Raw genomic sequence first — 22438 nt, forward strand, 5'->3', positions numbered from 1 at the left:
TTGATCAATTTTGTTTTATGTACAAAGAAAAAGTGTTAAGGGTACTTTTGGAATAAAAATTATGGGCCTAATGGCAAAACAAATACTCTTTAATGAAATGTTGATTAAGTAAATAAGTTATTAAAATATATGGGATGTTTTAGAAAAATAAAAAATATAAGGTAGGTTTAAATAAATATATAAAACTATAAGGTGTGTTCTAGTAAATGACTCTAATAGAAACACATAAGAGTATATAATTGTTGTATGTTCTTAACTTTTTAAATAATTAATAATTATTCATATTTTATGTACTACTTTTAATAGATTTTTTATTATACAAAATAACAATAATTAATTTCAGTTAAGTTTATTCATCAAACTTATCATACCAACCAACCCAATTAACTCGACTTGAGTTGGTCGGTTTTTTAGTATTTTATGTCGGCTTTGGTTCAAAAAATTCCCAATTCGATCAATTTGGATCAGAGTCACTTTAACCATATGTAAACTAACCAAAACCAAACAAACTAACCGTGGATATATATTTAATATTTAATATTTTAAATAATTTTTAATATGAAAAAGTGAAAAATTTTCTATGTTTCTTAGTCTAAAATGTTTTATTTCATAAATCTAATTTTCTAATTTTTTTAATAATTTCACAGCAATTTTTAAAATTAAATTTAATTTTAAGTTTAAATCTTTTGAACCAATAGACATTTTGTGAAAATCAACCCAAACTAATACAACTTGAGTGGGTTATTTTTTGTTAAATAACAAAAATAAATAAATTTATACATAATCATTGAAAATACATTTATCACAAAAACAATAAATAATTACTAAAATACAATAAATATTAATTTTAGTATATATAATTATATAATAAATAAAGATTAAGGGTTTAAATTTATTATTAATAAATATTAATTTTTTTGAAAGTTATTTTCTTGAATTATTACTTGATATAAGTGAAATTAGTTATTTACAATATTATGTAAAAATATTAAATTATTATTAATTTCAATATCATGTTATAATTATTTTTCTACTTTTCAGAATTTTTTAAATTTTATTATATAATTTCTTTATTTTAACTATTTAAAATCTAGTTATGTTAAATATTTTGTTTTTTTAATAATTAGTTATTTAAATACTTAAATAATATGTAAAATATTTAAATTTTAAAATATTAAGTATTTATTGAATTTAATTATCCATAAAATCATAATTTATACTATTATTACATAATTTCATTATTAATTTTTCTACTTTGAAGAATTTTTTTAAATTTATTACATAATTCCATTATTTTAACTATTTAAAATCTAGTTATGATAAATATTTAAATAATCTATAAAATATTTAAAATTTTTTTGTTATTTGAAGTTTATTTATTTAAGCTATTACATATTATTAAATATTTGAAAAACATTGAAATTGATAATCCGGAAAAACATAATTTAAATTGTTAGTACATAATTTTGTGATATATTTTGTAAAAATATAAAATTATTTTTTGTGTTTTTAATAAATATTTTAAAGTTATTATATAATTTTGTTAGGATATTTAAATAATTCTTAATTTTTTTAATCCAAACTTTCTTTAGATAGATATACATAAAAAGTAGGGGAGATGATAAATATGAATTAAAGATAGTTTAGGAGAGAAAACTCTCTACTAAATTATAGATAATTTTGGAGATAAATAGGAATTAGAGATAATTTAGAAGATAAATAGGAATTAGAGATAATTTTAGAGAAAGTGGGGGCTAGTGGGGGAGGTAGTTTAGGAGATATTTTAGGAGAAGAGATTATTTAGGTTCTGAGAAAGCGCATCTCATTAGTTGTTTCTAAAATGACATGAAATAAAAAATAAAAAAATGAGAAAAAATGAGAAAATTTCTTCACTACCTTATTTTAATATATATATTTGTGTTGGGAGGGGTCAAAGAGAACAAGGGAATAACCTCTTGTGTCTGACAGGTGGGCTAAGTCCTCTCCTGTTTTTATGGATTATTTTAAGGTGGCTGCTCCTCCACCTGGAATAAATTTTGGGGGTAAAAAAAAAAACAGAATATTAATAAAAAAGACTTCCTTTGGAAAAAATATATCAAAAGAAAAACCCTTGAAGTTGGCAAAATGAGACCTAGTGTTGGTGGGTCTAAAAAAATGGAATGGATAATTTCAGCTAATTAGTTAAGCTGGGATGGAGAGTCATCCAAGAAAAAGAATAATATCTGGACAAAGGTTGTTAGGAAATAAAACTATGTTAGCAACAAAAGTATATTACTTGGTAAGAGATATGATTCATGGGCCTGGAGAAGGTATTACTCACAGCTAAAAGTGATCAAAAAATGGATGATATGGGATATTGGGATGTGTTGGAAATGGTGAAACATCATTAATCAAAAATGTATTGTTTTGCTGACATGACAGTTATTTTTATTTTAGAAAGTAAAATCATTCACATTAACAAACACCCCCCAAGTCATGTCCTTGACACTAAATAACAAATTACTGGTTAAAGACGTATTAGCAAGAAGAGGAATCATAGTAGGTATAGACCGTTAAATCAACTAAAATCTTATACAATGGTTATTGCCTTATTGGATGGGTGAGTCTGAGTCACCCACCAACCTGGTAGATGCTCAGAACCCCACATATTGAAACTCATTTAACCTGTAAATTTTTCTTATTGGGGGTTGAATTTGTGATCACCATGACCATTGAACTCTACCGACTCTGCAAACAACTTGTTTGGTTGGAATTTTCCAACATTGTCAAGGGCAATTAAGTCACTCCACAAATATAGAGAAAGCCCATCTCAAAAATAGGTCCCTGACTCAAACACACCCTTATTCCATGACCGTTAATGTCAGCCCCAACAAGACAAAAAGGAAAGAAAAACGGTTAGTTCCCGCCAATTCCTCCCAACCTTTCTCCCTACCTAAGCCCCTTTACCTCCAACCCAAATGACTCTTTCAAACCCAATTCAAACTTACCCTCCCCTACAATCCCTCACCATCCATTCTATCCCCTTTCTATATTGTTCAATTGTCCAACCTATTTTCTTTCCTTTTCCACATATCCTTCTCTCCCTGAGCTTTTCTTTCTCTCTCTATACATGCTTATCCTTCTCCAAACAATCTCTTCTCCAACCCCCCAAACCCTCCCTGGCTACCGTCCCCTCATTCCTTCCCTCTTGCCATGGGTAATTGCTTCTCCCATGGAAACAAAAATGCGAAAGACGCGAAAGGCGAAAGCCCCGCCGACAACCAGGATGCCAATGGAGAAAACCCAACAGATAATGCACCCAGAGCTTCATCTGTGACCACGGCTTCCAAGTGTTCCAGGTCTCAGATTGGAACCGTCTTGGGTCGGCCCATGGAAGATATTAAAACGGTGTACACAATTGGAAAGGAGCTCGGCCGAGGACAATTTGGAGTCACACATCTATGTACCCACAAAGTTACAGGTGAGCAATTTGCTTGTAAGACAATAGCAAAGAGGAAGCTGGTTAACAAAGAGGACATTGAGGATGTTCGGAGGGAGGTTCAGATCATGCATCACTTGGCTGGCCAACCCAACATTGTTGAATTGAAAGGAGCATACGAGGATAAGCACTCTGTACATTTGGTCATGGAACTGTGCGCTGGAGGAGAGCTCTTTGACAGGATCATAGCCAAGGGCCATTACTCTGAACGTGCAGCTGCTTCATTGCTCAGGACAATTGTTCAGATTGTTCATACCTGTCATTCTATGGGAGTTGTCCACAGGGATTTAAAGCCAGAAAATTTCCTCCTATTAAACAAGGATGAGAATGCTCCTCTGAAGGCTACAGATTTTGGTCTCTCTGTCTTCTTCAAGCAAGGTTAGAAACTACACCTTATTATCTATATTTTCTATTGTTCTTCATTTGTGTATAGAGCTAACCAATAATAATTGCATTGGAGAATAAGAGATAGAATCGAATTCTGTACACTTGTATTTAGGGGTGCAAATCAGGTGGGCCGGGCCGGGTTTAAACTCAACCTAGGCCCAATCCTAAGAATTGGGCAAGGCCCGACTCTGAGGTCAAGCCCAAATTGTCCAATCTTGGCCCAGCCCACACTGAAATTCAACACACTCGGGTTGGGATCAGGCCTGGGCTGGGCTCGATTTAGTCAATCATCCCACGCTAAAATTTGATATAAATTATTTATATGTATGTAGTATGATTTACCAAAAATAGATGTATATACGCATGTATACATGCAATATGTATCTACATATATGCATATATATACATACATAGTCGAACTGGGTTTGTGTTACCTAATTTCTTCTTCCAAATAGTTGTACACATGAGACTACTAGCCATTCTTCATATAGGAGTTTTCTTCCAACAAGCAGATTCTCTTGTGCAATCTTTTTATGCACAAAATGGAAATCAATCTCTATATGCCTCATGCAAGAATAATAAATTTGATCAGTCAAAGTTACAAGACTCTTAGGTGATGTTTGGCATCCATGATGATTTCTCCTTGCCAATTATTCAGAAATCATTGATTTATGGAATCATTGATTTTTGAAAAATCATTAAAAAATTGCTGTTTGATATCATTTATGCCATGTAAGCTGATTTTTGAGAAATCGGCTTTGAGTCTATTTGGTACTGATTTTCAAGGACCCATTAATTCTGCATTAGAGTTATTATTCAATGCCACGTCGGATGTCATGCCATCCTCAAAAAATCAAAATCAGTTAAAAATCAGGAAATCACCAGAAAAGGTGATCCCTGAAAATGGCTGATTTCATTAATCGATTTTTAGCTGATTTCCCATAAATCGGCATAATCGGCCAACCAAACAAGAAAAAAAAAATCACTGATTCGTTAAATTCTGATGTGAATCCTGTGGCACCTATTTCTGGAAAATCATCAAAATCATCATCAATGCCAAACATCACCTTAGGTAGCTAAAGGATTGCAACCAGGTGATCTCCGCAGTATGTTGGCCAGCCCAACGTTACTCATTTTAATTCGGTAGATGATCTCATTATCATCTTTTGTTTCTTAGAGCACCATGAGATTAGTGTTGGACCCGGGTAAATAGCAAAACCAGAGGTGGATTTGTGGTTTTTGGGTTAGTCAACATAATCCACATTGAAATAGACAAGAAGATCCAAAATGGATGAGTTAGTGAGGTGTAAGCCATATGAAGGCATTAAACAGGGCAGACTGGCGAAACAGGATTCATGTAGCAGACCCCATATGGTTGGGACTTGGGATAAGGCTAGGATGATGCAGGAAACCTCTATTTTTAATGTAAGAAAGTACTACTAAATAGATCTCTACTTTTCTCTTCAGAATTTGCTGTTAAACCACAGAAGCTTTCATCATTGTTCTAGCCTGTTTAACCAAAGGCGTTTCTAATAGCTTCAGATGTTCTTAGCCCTGTAACTTGAGCTTAAACCCCAAAAAAATATATATATATCAGCAAAATCACTGCTTTTATTCTTCATCCCATTGACATGTCATCAATAGTAGTTATAATTATATTTAGTCTTGGATGATTTTTCCTTTGTTTAGTTCAGGAGCATTTCTATCAAGATTTTGCTTATGCCTTGCTCAGCTCAGCTAAGCACTTCAATGTCTAATTGCTGTAACAGGTGAGATATTCAGGGATATAGTTGGCAGCGCATATTATATTGCACCTGAAGTCTTGAAGAGAAGATATGGACCAGAAGTGGATATATGGAGTATAGGAGTCATGTTGTATATTCTTCTCTGTGGAGTTCCTCCTTTTTGGGCCGGTACTTCCTGTTCTTGCTTACACTATTGGCTCATTTTCTCTTCTGCATCTCATATTGTAACAACCACATTCATCACTTCAAAAGAACACACAGATGAAATTGAAAATAAATGTCCAAACTGATCAAGATATAACAAAAAAATGGTCTTACAGAATCAGAGCATGGAATTTTCAATTCCATCTTACGCGGACATATCGATTTCTCAAGTGACCCATGGCCCTCAATTTCGCCTGGAGCAAAGGATCTTGTTAGAAAGATGCTCAATTCAGACCCCAAGCAAAGGTTGACAGCATTTGAAGTTCTCAGTAAGTACGATTTTTTCTTCGATACTTCTTGCCTCAGATTGGCATTCCTCTCTCTATAAGTGTACTTGACCAATTACACTTGATCCTTTCCATAAATAGACTTCATGTAACCTTGACTCCATATTCTGGCATTGAAGCTTAAACACCCTGTGAACTATGATTAATATGTTGCCTTCAATACAATGGTTATCATTCAGAAACTTCCTGACTTTACTCTTTGACCCTACTTTATACCAAAGCTGGGAGAAACACTGCAAGTTTCAAAATACTCAGAAGCCATTTGACAACAGCTGAAGTGGCTCAACTGAATGCCTTGTCTCTTTATCTTGTCATATAACAAAATATTTAGAGGTAATAGTAATCAACTCAACATGTCAGCCATTAAGGAGCTCACAACCTACTTAATGGCACTCACAAACAGAAATAGCAGCAAGTCATTTAGCTTAGCCACTTCAGCTGTTATCAAATGGCATGGAAGCTACAACTTTTCACCATCTTAAAAAGGTCAAGCTCCTCCCTTTTCTGAAATAATCTGCACTGTTGGCTTCTCATTGCCTTAATGGTGCCAATGACGAAGCCCCATGATGCATTATAAGTAAAATCTGAGCCTTTGGACATTATGTATTGGATATGAAATTAAACTTTGCTAACAGTATTTTTTTGGTTTTCAGATCATCCGTGGATCAAAGAAGACGGAGAAGCACCCGATGTACCTCTTGACAATGTTGTCTTCAACAGGCTCAAACAATTCAGGGCAATGAACAAGTTTAAGAAAGTTGCTCTTCGGGTATTCTTTATGCCCCTAATCTGTAACCTTTCAAAAACTGACTGGAAAATGAATTCTTTTCTCATTATTTTCATAATCATATAACATCTTTGTGATTTAAGACAGGACTCAATTATAACTGCCCTTGCAAGTAGGATGTATATATTGGACAACCCCATATGAGTTTAACCTATGAGATCTTTCTGAATAAACTAGCCAATCAAATAAACCAAGTGCCTAATGAATATGCAATTTTGACAATCAAATTTAAGGCAATAGTCTAGTGAATGATATATACTTGTCTGATGTCAAAGGGTGATTATGCAATGTCGGTCCCGACTATCTGGAGTCTTGGGAGAGGTGGTTAGGATACACCTAACCTCCAACATTCTTTGCACGAAGTGGCTGCTCACAGACTTGAACCTGTCTTCTCACACTTGCCAAAGGTTTTACCATTGCACCAAGCAATGGTAGAACTACAATTATCCCTCTCCAGTCTCAACTGGATTGTCAAGGCCACCTAGTATTTTAAGACAGGCATTAATATGCTATGGTGTCTTGAGAATGAGAAACATGGCATTGTCTCACTATTCACCCCGGAATGAATGTTATAATAAATTTAGCAGCTTAAAAGCGTTGACTATTTTGATATGTCACTCTTAAGTTAAATTCCTAAATCTTGAATGCTGTCTGACTTGTTTTCTTTCCCTTCATGTGGATAGATAATTGCAGGCTGTCTATCAGAAGAAGAAATCATGGGACTAAAGCAAATGTTCAAGAGCATGGATACTGACAACAGTGGCACCATAACTCTTGAAGAGCTGAAACAAGGACTCTCCAAGCAAGGAACAAAGTTATCAGAGTACGAAGTTAAACAGTTAATGGAAGCTGTAAGTTCCCAAACTTATAAAAAATGTACTGCATAATCTCACAACATTGGTTGATTCAAAACCATCTAAATTATTAAATTGGTTCTTCTTGCTGCCTTATTTTTTTATTTCCAAAATAGGCTGATGCAGATGGCAATGGAACCATAGACTATGATGAGTTCATCACTGCAACAATGCACATGAACAGAATGGACCGAGAAGAGCATCTTTATACTGCATTCCAGTACTTTGATAAAGATAATAGCGGGTATGTAACTACAGTGAGGCAATACTCAAAATCTATAAATCAGCAGGAAGAAATATTAACTGGCTTTTGGTGTCATTGCCATGTCATTTACTTCCATTCCATTGCATTTCTTTTACTTCTACCAGGTACATTACAACAGAAGAGCTAGAGCAGGCTCTAAGAGAGTTCGGAATGCATGATGGAAGGGACATAAAGGAAATACTTTCAGAAGTCGACAGTGATAATGTAAGTATAAAAAGAGAAGAAAATGAAATACTGCACATATGTTTTTTTGAGAAATTGGAAAAAAAAAAGCTAATTAGATTTAGACGTAAGCATCAAAGACAAATAAAGCTCACTTGTTTGTAAACAAAGCAAGGGCCATGACAACACACAGAATTTGCTAATGCTTATGACCATATCCAAATATTACAGGATGGAAGAATCAACTACGACGAGTTTGTAACAATGATGAGGAAAGGGAACCCAGAAGCCAACCCAAAGAAGCGACGTGATGTATTTGTTTGATTGGTAATTGACCAATGCCAAGAAGGAAAATCCAACTGTGTTCTGAAAGTGTAACATTTCTCATATATACTCCTGGTGTTTGTCATGGTGGAGAAGCTGAAGGGTATGCTTTATTAAGATGTATCCATGAGATTTTCATGGATATACATGTACAATATCTGTTGAGGTGAGATGATGGGAGGGGATAGGTGTAGAGAGATGATTTAACAAGAACTATTTGTAGGGTTGTGGGGTTGGATTCTATCCCTTTATTAACATTGTATTTTGTAACCAGTCCAAAGAATATATTGTCTAATGGTTAGGAAACCTTGCTTATTAACAACAGATGTAAACCTCACATGCAGTCCTTCCATTTACTTGCACACAAGAAACTGCATCCTTCAATAAAATCTTCCTATAATGAGCTTCTTTTGCTAGCATCCAAGCATGAGATGCAACCATAAAACAGTAGTAGGTTAAACATTTAATGGATCCCAAGGGATTTAGCTCAAAAATCAATCAACAGCATCTGATCAACACTCCTTGCCATTAAGACGGCTTAGGAGTGTCTTCTGTAGCCAATCTTTTGGGCAAAGCCTTGGTAATGCTTAGGGCTGTCAACGGTCCGGGCCTGGTTTGGGACAGGGTAGAACTATTCTGAACCGATTGCTAAAACCGACAGTACCGGTACTGAACCAGACCCGATCGGTTCTTTTATTTCACAACCGGTACCAAATCGACAGGCCAATTGAAACAATCGGGTCTAACCCGATTGGACCCAATTAAATAAAAACCCATACTTGAGATGGTAAGACCTGTATCAGTAGGATATTTGTCCAAAAAAATCCTGTTATACTTGCATAATCTTGCTAAAAATCAATCTGTAAACAGCCTACAATCCTATATAATTTCAATTTAACCTTACTAAAAACGAAATAATAGCAATTAAATTGAAGCTAATGGGAAAAAATTAGGCAAACCTGCATATATCGAATGATCTTGAAATCAGACTGCCTCCTTATTCAAGAATTGAAATATCCAGAAATTAAGCTAGAGCCCATTTTCTAGCCGTCCATTTATCTGGTACTCCCAGTCCCAGGTTCACATGGGTGACATTTAAACTGTGATAATCTTTTTTTCTTTCACCCATCTTCTCTTTTTCTTTGTCCATGGTAGAGCTTGGTGTGTAAGAGATGGTGATGACTGAGAATTGGTGAGGTGAGGTCTGAGAATGGTGAGACACAGAGACGGTGATGAGAAACTTTCTTAGAGAAAGAGAAAGTGACGAGTAGAACTTTAGAAGCTAAAGCCTCAAGTGGCAAAAGCAAAGCAAAAGGGTAAAGGCCAAAAGGTTTTGAGCTCGAGTGATTTAGGTGTTAAAAGTAAAATTACAATTTTAGGCATACATATAACTCTAAAAAATGTATATATCAAGGTCCAAACTTCAAAGTATCGATACATATCGACTGATACTAGTCAATACGTATCGTGCTGATGGCTTCATGATACATCCCTCCAGGAGTTGTATCGGGTCAGGCCATGGTTCAGAGGGTAGTCGGGCCTTAAACCGACCCTTCTGAACCGGTTTCAAAAAATAAATAAATAAAACCTAAAAAAAAGTACAGATACAAGCCAATACACCCCACCGGCATATCAACCTATGTCGATACTTTGAACCTTGGTATATATAATCAGTTCAGCTCTAATCAGTTCAGAACGGTCAAAACCAGTCCTAAACCAATATTAATCATGACATATAAAATAAAACCAAAACCAACCCATAGGAATGAATCATAGAACCAGAACCGATAAATAAGGTTTGGACGGTTCGGGTCTATAGGGTAGGCCTGACCCATTGACAGCTAGTAATGCTGCTCACTGGAAGCATCGCAGAATTTTCCGGCTATAGATCTCTCAAGAGAACATAGCTAAAGAGATGAAATTTCTAAACCATTTTTTTGTTCTTTTTTTTTTTAGAAAAAAAAAAAGAATAAACCATCTTTTATTCTTGATCAATCACAGCATTATATAATATGATTACTTATGGTAAGATCAAACTGAGCAACACCACCAATCAAGTTCAAAGTATCAGCCCGTATCGGCCGATACGTATCATTTCAGGACCCCTCCGATATGCCCCTACAAGTCAGACCGGTTCAGGGGGTAGAGGAGACCTAAACCGGCCCTCCTGAACCTTGCCACCAATCATATTCTCGATCTATATTGACAATAACAATTGAATCAGGAAAGAGGATAGCAATTAAGAAACAAGCACAGATTGCATACACAGTTTTGTAGGAAACCGAGCCATTACAGATTTACAGTCTGACAGTCCGAGTTAAACTTCCGAAATAAACAATTAAACCCAATAATGCTGATCTTGATAACTTAAGTTCCAATTATCTGAAAGTTAAAAGTAAACGTATCAGAACTAATAAAGAAAAAATAGAAATTAATCTCTGCTACATGTATTTCATCACCAGAACTAAGAAAAATCATCAATGGACATACAGACTTAGGCCTAGTTCAGGAATGACTAGGACCAAGTTCTTACATCCGCCGAAGTAATATTGTTCCAAATTTCTCTTGGGGTAGCTAAAGTAGACATATTTTAATCATATCAGGAGAAAATTTTAGCAAACTTTGACATTTGAGCTTCACCAGATGTTGGTATGGCCAATCATCATCTGCTCGAATCACTACTATGCAAGATTTGCCAACAACTCAGAGTACCACCTTATCCTATCCCTTTATTAATATACTTGTACATTTTCACCAATGGATCCAGTTTCATAAGTAGCAGAACCATCATTAGCCGGAACACCAGGTGGATTTGGTTCACCATATCCTTGAGAATTAAAGTTCGAGGCATTTCCGTATGCTGCTAGGTTTGAGAAGTCAGTTCCACTGTTACTAAATCCAGAAGGGCCCAAACCCCGCGGTCCTTCTACTGGAGCTCTTCGGACATTCCCCCGAGATTGATTGTTTGGTAGCCGCAGGTCACTCTCTCCATGAGCAAAATGGCACTTATCACCAAAACGGCAACCTTCTGGGGTGTTGAACTTGTTGCAAAGCTTTGTCTTGTAGCCACTTACAGTGACACTTGGATCCCCCACTGGTCCACCAGATTTCCTCTGAGAGACAGCAGCCGAAGCAGCTGAAAGGGACATCACGGGAGCTAGACCCAAGGAACTGAGGCCTCCAGGTACATAGTGCAGAAAGTGGCATGATTCTCCAAATGGGCAACCAGAAGTACTGTCCAGGAGATGAAAGAAGTAATAAATATAATAAACCCAACATGCAAGAAAGTCACAACTCTTTAATCAACCAATTGTGGCATTTTCTTATAGTGCAAAATAATGCAACTTATTAGGTCACCATCATGCAACGTGGTAAACCTTTTGGGCATAGAGAATTCTAAGGTGGGGCCCCACACATGCATGTGCAATGTGTCCATTACTTTGGAAGGCAACCTTCGATATCTATCAGATGGGTAACCTTTGTATTATCTATGGAAATATAAACCCTGCCCAAACAAGGAAAAGAAAATTTATCAATCAGAAAAAAAAAAAAAAGAAAGAAAAGAAGAAAAGGACAATTGTAATAGAGATTTCTATATATTGCTTTGTGGTTTATATGGTTGATCTTAAACTAATTTCTTCTGAAGTAGAGATAAACCCTTTAAATCCATAGAAATTAACTATCCTGGTCAGATGAAACATCTATTCATGTTCCTCCTCTTTAAGATGTACCTGAGGACTTGGCTGCAGCAATTTTTCACTTCCAACCCATCGAAAGCTGATGTGAGAGTGAAACTGCTGCCCTGATAGCAGTGCCAGACCTGAAAGACAAAATACTGGTCTGGTTCAAGAACTTTCAAGCTCAGCTATCCCTTTTCCTTTTAAGCCCATTTATTTATGAGGAGGGATGTCCAATAGGTTCATTTATGGTTTTCACAGGTCAGCAGTAGATGACAACTGACTACTTAAAACACAAGAGCAAACCTGAAAAACTTCATACAGGGTTTTGGTTTCCCTCCAGAAGAAAGGCCCTGTTGTCCCACATCTCGGCCATCTGCCATAACATTAGCAAAATATAAAACAGAACAACCAAAGAAAACTTGAGGAAGAAAATGATTTTATCTTAATGAGAGTTGGCACCAATCATACACATTATCCCCGTTGGCATACAAAGTTACATAAGAAACTATCCCTTAAATTTCTGTTTTTCTCTTATTCTCTATCAAACCAAACATATCTTTATACAATTTCTGTCAAGGAATAGTTTCCAGATTAAACTATCCAAGAGATAACCCACCATATACAGTCCAAAATCTCAAAGTGCATGATAAGTTATACATGCATAGAATTTTGAAAGAAAATTTCTTAAACACTCGTTAGAACGAATGTACTATCCAAAACGAATATAGATAGACTTATCCACATAAGAACTCTAACATGTATCAGACATGAAATTTTTTGTAAAGAAACAAAGTATCTTTTCAATTGAAAACCAATCTAACAAAAATCAGAAACATTACAAAAAGAATCCTAACAAAATTACTTCATGGGATGCCAAGCCAAGTACATATTTAATTGAGAGATAATGGGAAACAAAAAAAAAAATTGAATCCTATCAAAGATTACAAACATTACAAAAAGATGCAAGCACAGTATCATGTCCTTAGCAAATTTATATGTGACAAGAACTACCTTGTTGATAAAATTCTGCTAGCCCAATACCATTAAAACCCATCTTCATCCACCAAAGTGGTGTTTGGTACTGTGGTAGATACCCATTTTGTTTCTTTCTGGAATGCACCACGCCAAACACATGTTCTTTTAACCCGTGGTGTTCTGGAACTGGCTAAGTTTGGTTCTTTTACACAAAATATCACAGATTTTGAAATACACCAAATCTTGTGTTCCAGAACAGAACCACACTTTGAGACATTCAATAAACATTGATTTAGCATATTTTGACAAAAATGTTTACATTTTAAATCCCAATGCTTTGGAACACACCACACCACTTCAGTACAGAAAATTACCAAAGGTGTGGTAAGTTCCAAAACTACCATTTCAAACACACCACAGTGGGACCTAGTACCCTGGAACAAACCATACTTTTTGTAGCCACAATATAGAACACACCCACCACCCCACACACACACACACACAAAAAAAAAAAAAGGAATAAAATTCCATCATCTGACAAAATTTTACATTTTAAACCCCAATGCTTTGGAACACACCACAGCATCCACTTCATTCCTAACCTTTTGTTCAACAATAAGAGAACACTCCTTGGAAGCTCTCTCCCACCTTCTCCAGGAGAAATCATCTCTTATAAATTGCAGCTTTAGATGGATTCCAGGAGTTGTTGAATCAGATTTCTGATGGCTTTAATCAAATTTGGGTTGGAAAGAGACTTTTTGTATATATACTTCAAGGCCCTATCTTGTACATCTTCTCATGCACATCCCTCCCACCTTTTTTGAATATATGAATACAAGTACCTTTTCTCAAAGAGAAAGAGAAGGGGAAAAAAACTAGGTGGCAGATATGCCATGCATATCCTACTTTCTTTTCAAAGCAAGAAGGTAGCTCCTTAAACTAATGGAGAAGAGGAAGAAAAATAGGCCATGAACTATGATGGAGGCCTATTGAAATCGACAATGATGTCATTTGAAAATCAAGTTCCAATAAAAAATGCATGGGCAACCTTATTTCATTCATACTCCATATATGCTTAGCCAAGTTTTGTAATAACCAATTAAGTGATTGAAGATATCATCCAGCAGTATATGAATCACAATAAAAGCTCCTTCTGATCTCCTGGATTGGTACCTATAGCTTTCAAATTTCTTCTTATAACCAGACAATCCCATCCCACCTTTTTGGCTCAAAAGTTGTCATTCTAAACATCAGGACTAAACCAACAATTGTGGTTAATAAGGAATACATAGTCATTTCTCAAAAGGCCCAAAACCAGCTTCAGTACCAAAGAATTCCATCTCTGCTTTTTAAATGAGAAAAGATTCAATCACAGTCCAGTTTGGAAAATGCTTTCAGCAGACGTTTCAGGACGGCCTAAGAAACAAAAAAGGGCAAAAGTATGGTAGTAATAGGTTTAGAATTTGCTTGCCAAAAATGCATGAAAAAATAATTGATTTTGATGATGGCACCACTCAAGGGTCAAGAAGGGGATTTTTTTTTTTTTTCCTTCATGGGGCTACAGATTGGAGAGTAGCAAAGCAGACAATACATGGATCCACAACCAACAAGATGGAAAGGAACAGCAGACAAGGGAAAAGGTGGGTGGGGAGAAGAAAAATAAATATATTTTTCCTTTATCCTTAACAATTAAAAAAAATGAATGGACAGGTTCCAAAAGAAAATTGCACATAAAAAGTGAATAGTACATAGATCAAGCAACAATAAAGGACCTGTGAACAAAACCAAACCAAAAGGAAAGAAAGAAAGCAAAAGAAAAGGGGTAAATTCAACACTAAAGGAACTCCATAAATGAGGGAATCACAATTGTAAAAAAGGGGAATTCTAATAAAGTTCACAACATTGAACTCCTTCAGTAGATACTAAGCTCGTCAGAAGCCATTAACTGTAGGATCCAAACCCTCCAAGTTTACCATATCAGCTTTAAAGATACTTCCTTTCCATGAAGCTCAATAGATTGCAAATGGAATGAAAACTTATATTTCTCACATTTCCCTTTAAAATCTTTGTCTTTTTGTTGTTAACTTTCAATCTCATTACTTTAGAAAAAGAGATTATCATTATTTTACAAAGGAAATAATGCTAGGTGGCCTCAGCTACTTAAGCCCTAACACCTTTTCTTATCATTATTTTACACGGCGTGTGGTTGCAGATCCCCCTCAATTATCCCCTAATAAAACTAGTTCCAACTTCCTTTAAGTAAAGACAAAAACAGAAACTGGAATTAGTCAATGTACCACAAACAACCTAGAAATCCACTGTGTTAGGCTCCATAAAAACCATAATGAAGGAGATGATGATGATTTACAATCTCCTCTTCCACATGCCTGTCTCTACAGAATGCAAGGTAGCCATGAATGATGAATCCCACCTCCATGACTCCATTTATAAGATGATCAACCATTAGTATATCATCGAAAAAATGCCACTACCCAATGTTGGTCCCGCCTTTCTAGGGTCTTGGGAGTGGTGGACTGGAATACAGACCCTTCTGTCATTTTTTCACACAAGGTGGCTGCTCTCAGGCTCAAACCCATGTTCTCATGCCCCTTTCATCCAATACCACATTTCATATAAAATAAAACATGCAAAAGAATAAGATTTCATAATGAGATGGTTCATTTCATTTTACTAGCAAATCCAGTTAGGGAGTCCAGAAATCCAGTTAGCCAGATATTTGAGAGGAATTTACAAGATAGTTTTCCTTCTTCCTCCAAAATAACAATTTTTTAGTTTTTCAGTATACCACCTCCTAAAATTTCTTTCACCTTATAATGGTATAGTTATTTGCCTCCCAGGTTCAACAATAATTTTCTAAGTTCAGTGCCCAGGATCTTTGAAAATGTTGATCAAGATTCTATTGGCTAGCTTAAATCCAAAATCCCATTATAATAACTTTCTACCCAAGGGTAATGTTTTAGAGTGAAGGGAAAAAAAAAGAGACTAACGTTGGTTTTAAATTAGCATTTCAACCATCCATACCTAAACCAAACACCTTGAAACATCCCTGTTTCCTTCCACGTCTCACTAAAAGAGAATCCCCCAAGTCGCATACACTTATCATTACTAGTTACCAACCCCAACCTAAAAGAACTCTAATATTATTTTTAGAGCTTATAATGCACGTTTTACAAATGCCCCAGGGAAAGAAAAGTAAAAACATTCTTTACAAAAGAGAAATTTATTGATGGCAAAAAAAAATATGTGAAAATCTCATGTTTTACCTAATGTGGAAGGCATGGATAACATATGGACCTAGCCTCCAGCATTTTTAGCATAAAGTAGCTGCCCTTAAACCTGAACCTATGTTCTCACACTAGTCAGCCTGAAATGTTACCACCATACCAAGCAATGGCTCCATAAAGAAAAATCCCAAACACACAAAAAGTATAAATTCTCCAGATCTCCTAGAAAACAATCAGGATCAAATAACCCCATCCAAGAAGAGGAAATAAAGGGGAAAAAAAGAAAACACATCAAAAGTCAAGAGGCTCAAAAGTTAAGAACAACATTTTAAAAAACTATATAAGAATTAGATGACAGCTCACACTAAGAGGCTTTTCAAATTTTTCTTTGAAAATGCTCCAATTCCCTTATTGATGAATGAAAGCAGTAAACCTATACAAACATTCATCATCCATCTTTCAACCAAGTCCCAATACATACCCTAGGATCATCTATTGTACCTAAAGACATTGTGAGAAGTCCAACTGAAGCAAAAGAATATTGATCAAAAATCTGAAGCACAAGATATTCCTAGAGCCTGAAGCATGGGCAACAAGGCAAGACATGCACCTGAACAAAATGAGGTACTACTTTTCAAAAAAAAACAAGAAAACATTTTAATATGTAACCTGTAAGAGCATGTAAATATTCCCAAAAAAAAGAATTAGCTCGACAATTAACACAAAGGTTGCATACTTCTAGGTTCAAGTCCTACATAGGAAAATGGTTTAAACTCCAAGGTAAAGTGCACTTCATCTGTGCATCTAAGAAAAGGCCTCCACAATAATCTACAGTTAAACAAGGAATGATTTGCAATTTTCTCACTGTGTCTACACAACAAAATGGCCAGCATATACTAAGTTCTGCTCATAGATGATCAATCATTTAAATCTCTTTTAATGCCATATTTCATACAAAGCCCCAAATAAATGATCCACCATTAAAAAATTTATATAATAATCATTTAGCAGAAGCCTTTACCTTATGTGACCTCTAGCTGCCCAAATTTTTATCAGCAGAAATAATTCCTAAAGAATGTTTCTGCAACTCATCAATTGAATGGACTAAAAACTTTCCTTTAGCTTAGATCTCTAAAATAATTTTCAGGCCCTTCTGAAGGCATTTAAAGAGATAAATGATATCGTTACACTCCCACAGTCAGGCAAATCTCTTTTGAATTGGGCTACAACTTAATAATTTTTCCACAGTGATTTTCAAGAGAAATTTAGATTGCCAATAAAAAACTGCCTTAACATTTTGCAAATGCCATGACATTATTTATTTGAATAGTCACCCATTAGACCCTGAAATTCTGAATCCTATACTCATCAAAATTACAGTACTAAGACAATTAGTACCCGTTACATCGTTTCAGTTGCTTGTAACAATGTAGGCAACCAACTGCCAGCATCCACATAATACAAAATTGATGTGGTTTATCATTATTGTCCAGTATTACAAGCAGAACCATGGAAATATGAATCTCTCCAATAACTATTGAAAGCCTGTATTAGCAGAATTTAAAATTCATTAAAAGTGGGACTTCAGAGTTGGATCCTCGATATGGGTCAGTCAGGCCCTAGACAAAATTACATGGCTAATAATAACTCCTTCCCAGGAAAGAATCAACATTTGGACAGAAGGAATTACTCTTTTGTCTATATGGCATTGTTGAACAGTCTCTAACTTTACTAGAAGAGACTATGTAAGTAGATAATCAGATACATGGCCCTTAACAACATCTGTATCATAAAGTATAACAGTCTAAATTCTGATAAAACGGATTATGAGTGGTCAAAAAATGAAGAAAACAAATTCTCAGCAACAAAATAAACTGAATCAAATGGGGCATCAAATTAATGATCCTAAATAAACCCGAAAACACCACAATCATCAGGTGCCAACTAAAGTCAAACCATCAAAAAGACAACTTATCTCTTCATACCATAAAAAACATAGATGGTATATATAATGAGGCCCATCGTACGATCAAATCCATCAGTATCAACCCTATCAGGTAGAGTTCTAATTCTAATTCCGTAATTGAATTCTAAGTTCAACCGCCAGCTAAAACCAGATAAAATCTCAAAACCCCAAAGAAAGGGAAAAAAAAAAAAAAAAAACATAGAGATTGAAGAAATGAGTAAAACATCGATCTACCAGCTGTAACATGTCGGAATCTGCAAGCCGATCCATACGGGCAACCTTCGGGCGTATTGAACCGCCTGCATTCAAGATCCCCGCCTCCATTACCTTGCTGGGGATATCCCCATTCTTTCTGCTCACCACCCCTAGAATTCAATCCAAACCCACCGTTTTCGGAACGGGTTCTTTTGGGGTAAGGTTCCATGGCCTGATCTCGAAGAGATCTTGACTGGGTCTGCTACAGAAATCTTGGAAAAATGAAGATCCTCGCCCTCTCTCCCGTTGCTTTCTAGGGTTTTATACAGATGAAAGGGAGGGTTTCGGAAAAATCTTTTAAAGAGTTTATGCAGAGGAATAGAAAGAGATAGAATGGATGTGGAGGTCGTCGGAGAGTACCAAGCTGTGCTCTTGCAGTTGGTGGTAGAAAAGAGAAAATTACAAAATGAGGCCTTCTACGATAATAATTATAAAAACGAGCTCTTGTCTACGGAAAATTATGATTTGTGCCTACACTGAGCTCTGGGCCTCTGGTACTGTTAGCTGTCCTGAATCTTCTGAGGCCTGAGGGTTGTCAGAACACCATCTCTTATTAGGCTTTGGCCCATTTATGAGCCCCAACATTTGTGAGGCCCAGTGTGAAATAAAATCCGACAACACCATAGGGCCTAAGCCCTGGCCCCATCTGGATCTGGTACTCCAAACCCACTCCACAGTGTTCATGGCACACCCTGACCCATATGCACTTGAAAGCACAGCTTTCTTGTTGGACCAGCCTTATAGTTAAGCCCATTTGCCTACTTAGAATTAAAGGATGTAGCCCAAGCCCAAGCAGTAGCAATCCCAATTGGGCACCCATCAGCCAAATCAGTTGGTGTTTAATACTGCTCAGTGGGCTTTGGTTGACTGGCTTAGCCCAATCCTTTTGCCCAATTCTAGCACCCGCAATCAGAATTCCAAATTTTTATTAGAAAAAATATACATATGACTAGAAAGATTATTTATTTTACCACGTGGCAAGAGGCTAATAGGCTTCAATTTGCTATGTGAGCATTAACGAACCAAGGGCTGGCGCATAAATGATATAAATCCATTGAATTGGGAGGGTGGGGGCACTTGGAAGTTGTAAGCCTTATTTATGATAGACCTCCAAGGCTATCAACGCGGGCAACAGAAAAGATCTTATTATAATAAGAACAGAGGTCGAGAAATCTAACCTAAGCAAAACCAAGGCGGAGAGAGCAACAACTAAACTATAGCCAATAATAGTAACAATAACAGGAAATTATACTCTAATAACAATTTTCGCCCATGCCAAATATGCAGAAGAAAAAATCACACAGCAAGAGACTACTACTATCACAAAGATTGTGAGAAAATCGGGAAATTTTGCCAACATGGCCTCTACCTCCATCGTTGATGCAAATTGGTTACCTCAATTCAGTCTAGTTGGATGATGCATGTTCCACACCACACTTGGCATTTATGAGAGAGTGCACGACCTTTGATATTTGGCATTAGGGGTGTTCACGGGTCGGGTTGGGTCGGTTTATTGGGGTTTTCCCAATCGACCCGACCTGGTCGGATTACCTGAGGTGGAAACCGAAACCGATCCACTGATAGGCCAAACCAACCTAGTCGGTTTGAGTCGAGTTGGGTCGGTTTCGGTTTTGCTCCTGTACAAAAGGACACTTAATTGAATTCTAATTGTAATTGCCTAATGGGTTGCCTATTTGGTGTAAAAGATTATAGAAAGTTAGAAACTATGATAGATTGCCTATTCTAATTGTAATTGCCTAATGGGCCTTCTAGTTCTAGTAAAAGACTGGTTATAGTTAAGTAGGAAACTACTCAAACTAGGAACTACCGAACTAGTCACTAGTTCGGTTCGGGTCGGGTTGGTTTCGGTTTTCACACAAGAAAACCGAAACTGACCCGATATATCGGTTTCTATATTTGCCCAACCCGAAACTAATCGATATTGATGAAAACCCGGCCGACTCGGGTTGGGTCGATCCGGGTTGGTCGGTTTGGTCGGAGTGGTCATTCTTATGAACAACCCCATTTGGCATCAACAAATAAGATACTTCTCATCACTAAGAAGATTATGGGACCCTTTGGCAAGTTTTTTTTGAAAGATCTTTCCAAAGTTCTAACAGTCAAAAGATGATGTGAGCTTTTGCATCAAGATCTTAACAGCTTGAAGATCATTTGGTTAAGGTACCTCTGTTTGCACGTCTTTTCGTGCAAAGATGAATTGAAAAAAAATGTGAAAATATCCATTTGGAGCTTCACTAAAATTGCCTAAAATGGGCTTCCCACGTCTTTTCGGGGCTATGGCTTTCGACAGCTAGATCTTTTCCCAACCAAATGGGAAAAGACCAAAACACAAGATGTTGGGCTTCTAAAAAGCTGACAGTCCGCATGAAAAGACACACCAAACAGGGCCTATGTCTTTTTAAAATATTTGTCCTATGGGGAGAAGTCATAAGCACCCCTTTTCTTCTAGCACTAGTTTAGATACTATATCAATTTTTGTGGATGTCTATGGTAAATTTCTTTGGGCTTTCCCTATGAAACAAAAGTATGATGCACTTCCTATCTTTGTGAAATTTGAAGGAAATGTTGAAAATACAATTGGTCATAAGATCAAATCAATTCAAAGTTATAGTGGCAAGGAATTCTCATATATCTCGGTCCATCTTGAAGTAATGTGATTCACACATTGTTTCAGCAATTCATAGTGGCAAGGAATTCTCATCGTTTCTCACCTACATCATACCCATACAAAATCATTCATCACCAAACATGTTCATGGGCCAGGCTTGGGCTTGGCTTTTGCCAAAATTTGAATAGGCTCGACTCGAAGACCAAGCCCAACATAGTGGAAAGCTAGGCCCGAAGCCCATGAATAGGTTTATTCATCATCCAACAACCTTCTCTTCCCATTCAAACCATTGTCTTGCCAAAATTCCATAACCAACTTTCTCTAAATCCACCACCCACTTGTACAGTATTGTTTGAACCCATTGGACCCTTGCATCCTGATAATACCCCTCTCTCACATTGATCTAAAATTGATATTACACCTCCTATTCAACTTCATACTTCTCCTCCACTTATACCTACTCAAACTAAAATCTCTCCTCCCCTTATACCTCTCCTTCCTTCCAAACCTCCTCTTATAGACACTCATCCTATAATTATCTGTGTCAAAAGTGGTATCTTCAAACCAAAAGCCTTAGCCACTATAAAATACCCCTAATTAAACCCTTTATCCGAACCCACATTCATTACCTAGGCTCTCTCAGATCCTTCATGGCATGGTATTATGTAAGAAGAATGCAATGCACTTTTGCCCAACAATACATGGCAACTTGTTTCAAAGCCTTCCAATTGTAATGCCATTAGGTGTAAATAGGTTTTTTGCCTATGGGTTTTTTTGCCTCAAGAGAGGTCTTGATTTTTCCATTACAAGATGCAAAGAACAATTTATAGCCAAGGGTTGCTCACAACTGGAAAGTGTTGACTATCATGCCAATTTTAGTCCTATTGTGAAACCAATTACAAATAAGTTAGTACTCTCTGTTGCTATTTCCAAAGGATGGTTGTTGAATCAAATTAATGTCCAAAATGTGTTTTTACATGGTGATTTAGATGAGGTTGTTTACATGCAACAATCACCTAGATTTAAGGATAAGAACTTTCCTAATCATGCAATTTCTCCTTCTCATAGGCTGATTGTTCTCTCTTTCACAAGAACTCTCATGGCATTTCACTTTTTGTATATATATATAGATGACATTGCCATCACTAGCTCTTCTATTGAGCACATCTCCTCTCTCATCCACATAATTAGCAAC

At 36.2% G+C, this 22438-nt stretch overlaps 2 protein-coding genes and 1 long non-coding RNA gene across 3 annotated transcripts; 1 reads left to right on the forward strand and 2 right to left on the reverse strand.

Annotated features, from left to right (window-relative positions):
* The first annotated feature begins 2973 nt into the window (after positions 1-2973).
* Positions 2974-8817, forward strand: LOC148845248 (calcium-dependent protein kinase 17-like). The gene is made up of 8 exons (XM_088954052.1): positions 2974-3856; positions 5635-5778; positions 5931-6083; positions 6755-6870; positions 7572-7739; positions 7859-7986; positions 8112-8211; positions 8401-8817. The coding sequence occupies exons 1-8, from the start codon at positions 3193-3195 to the stop codon at positions 8491-8493; spliced, it is 1566 nt and encodes a 521-aa protein (XP_088810178.1). The 5' UTR covers positions 2974-3192; the 3' UTR covers positions 8494-8817.
* On the reverse strand, positions 5878-9798 carry LOC148845249 (uncharacterized). Its single transcript, XR_016102100.1, has 2 exons — positions 9453-9798; positions 5878-6255 (listed from the first exon to the last, which is right to left on the reverse strand). It is a non-coding gene; the product is annotated as an uncharacterized LOC148845249 (long non-coding RNA).
* A 1033-nt stretch (positions 9799-10831) lies between these two features.
* On the reverse strand, positions 10832-19052 carry LOC148845250 (zinc finger CCCH domain-containing protein 12-like). The gene is made up of 3 exons (XM_088954053.1): positions 18594-19052; positions 12477-12546; positions 10832-11727 (listed from the first exon to the last, which is right to left on the reverse strand). The coding sequence occupies exons 1-3, from the start codon at positions 18781-18783 to the stop codon at positions 11226-11228; spliced, it is 762 nt and encodes a 253-aa protein (XP_088810179.1). The 5' UTR covers positions 18784-19052; the 3' UTR covers positions 10832-11225.
* Between the last annotated feature and the right edge of the window lie 3386 nt (positions 19053-22438).

The sequence above is a fragment of the Nelumbo lutea genome, chromosome 7 (assembly GCF_056320005.1).
Source record: "Nelumbo lutea isolate HS-2025 chromosome 7, American lotus-T2T, whole genome shotgun sequence".
NCBI lineage: Eukaryota > Viridiplantae > Streptophyta > Magnoliopsida > Proteales > Nelumbonaceae > Nelumbo > Nelumbo lutea.

Bases quoted from the DNA above. Each gene is read 5' to 3' on its own strand.
- LOC148845248 (XM_088954052.1), top strand. From the start codon at position 3,193: ATGGGTAATTGCTTCTCCCATGGAAACAAAAATGCGAAAGACGCGAAA. The intron at 3,857-5,634 runs GTTAGAAACTAC...TTGCTGTAACAG, and splicing joins CTCTGTCTTCTTCAAGCAAG to GTGAGATATTCAGGGATATA. The intron at 6,871-7,571 runs GTATTCTTTATG...TCATGTGGATAG, and splicing joins TTAAGAAAGTTGCTCTTCGG to ATAATTGCAGGCTGTCTATC.
- LOC148845250 (XM_088954053.1), bottom strand. From the start codon at position 18,783: ATGGAACCTTACCCCAAAAGAACCCGTTCCGAAAACGGTGGGTTTGGA. The intron at 12,547-18,593 runs GTAGATCGATGT...ATGTTATGGCAG, and splicing joins ATTCCGACATGTTACAGCTG to ATGGCCGAGATGTGGGACAA. The intron at 11,728-12,476 runs GTTTGCTCTTGT...TCTCCTGGACAG, and splicing joins CCCTGTATGAAGTTTTTCAG to TACTTCTGGTTGCCCATTTG.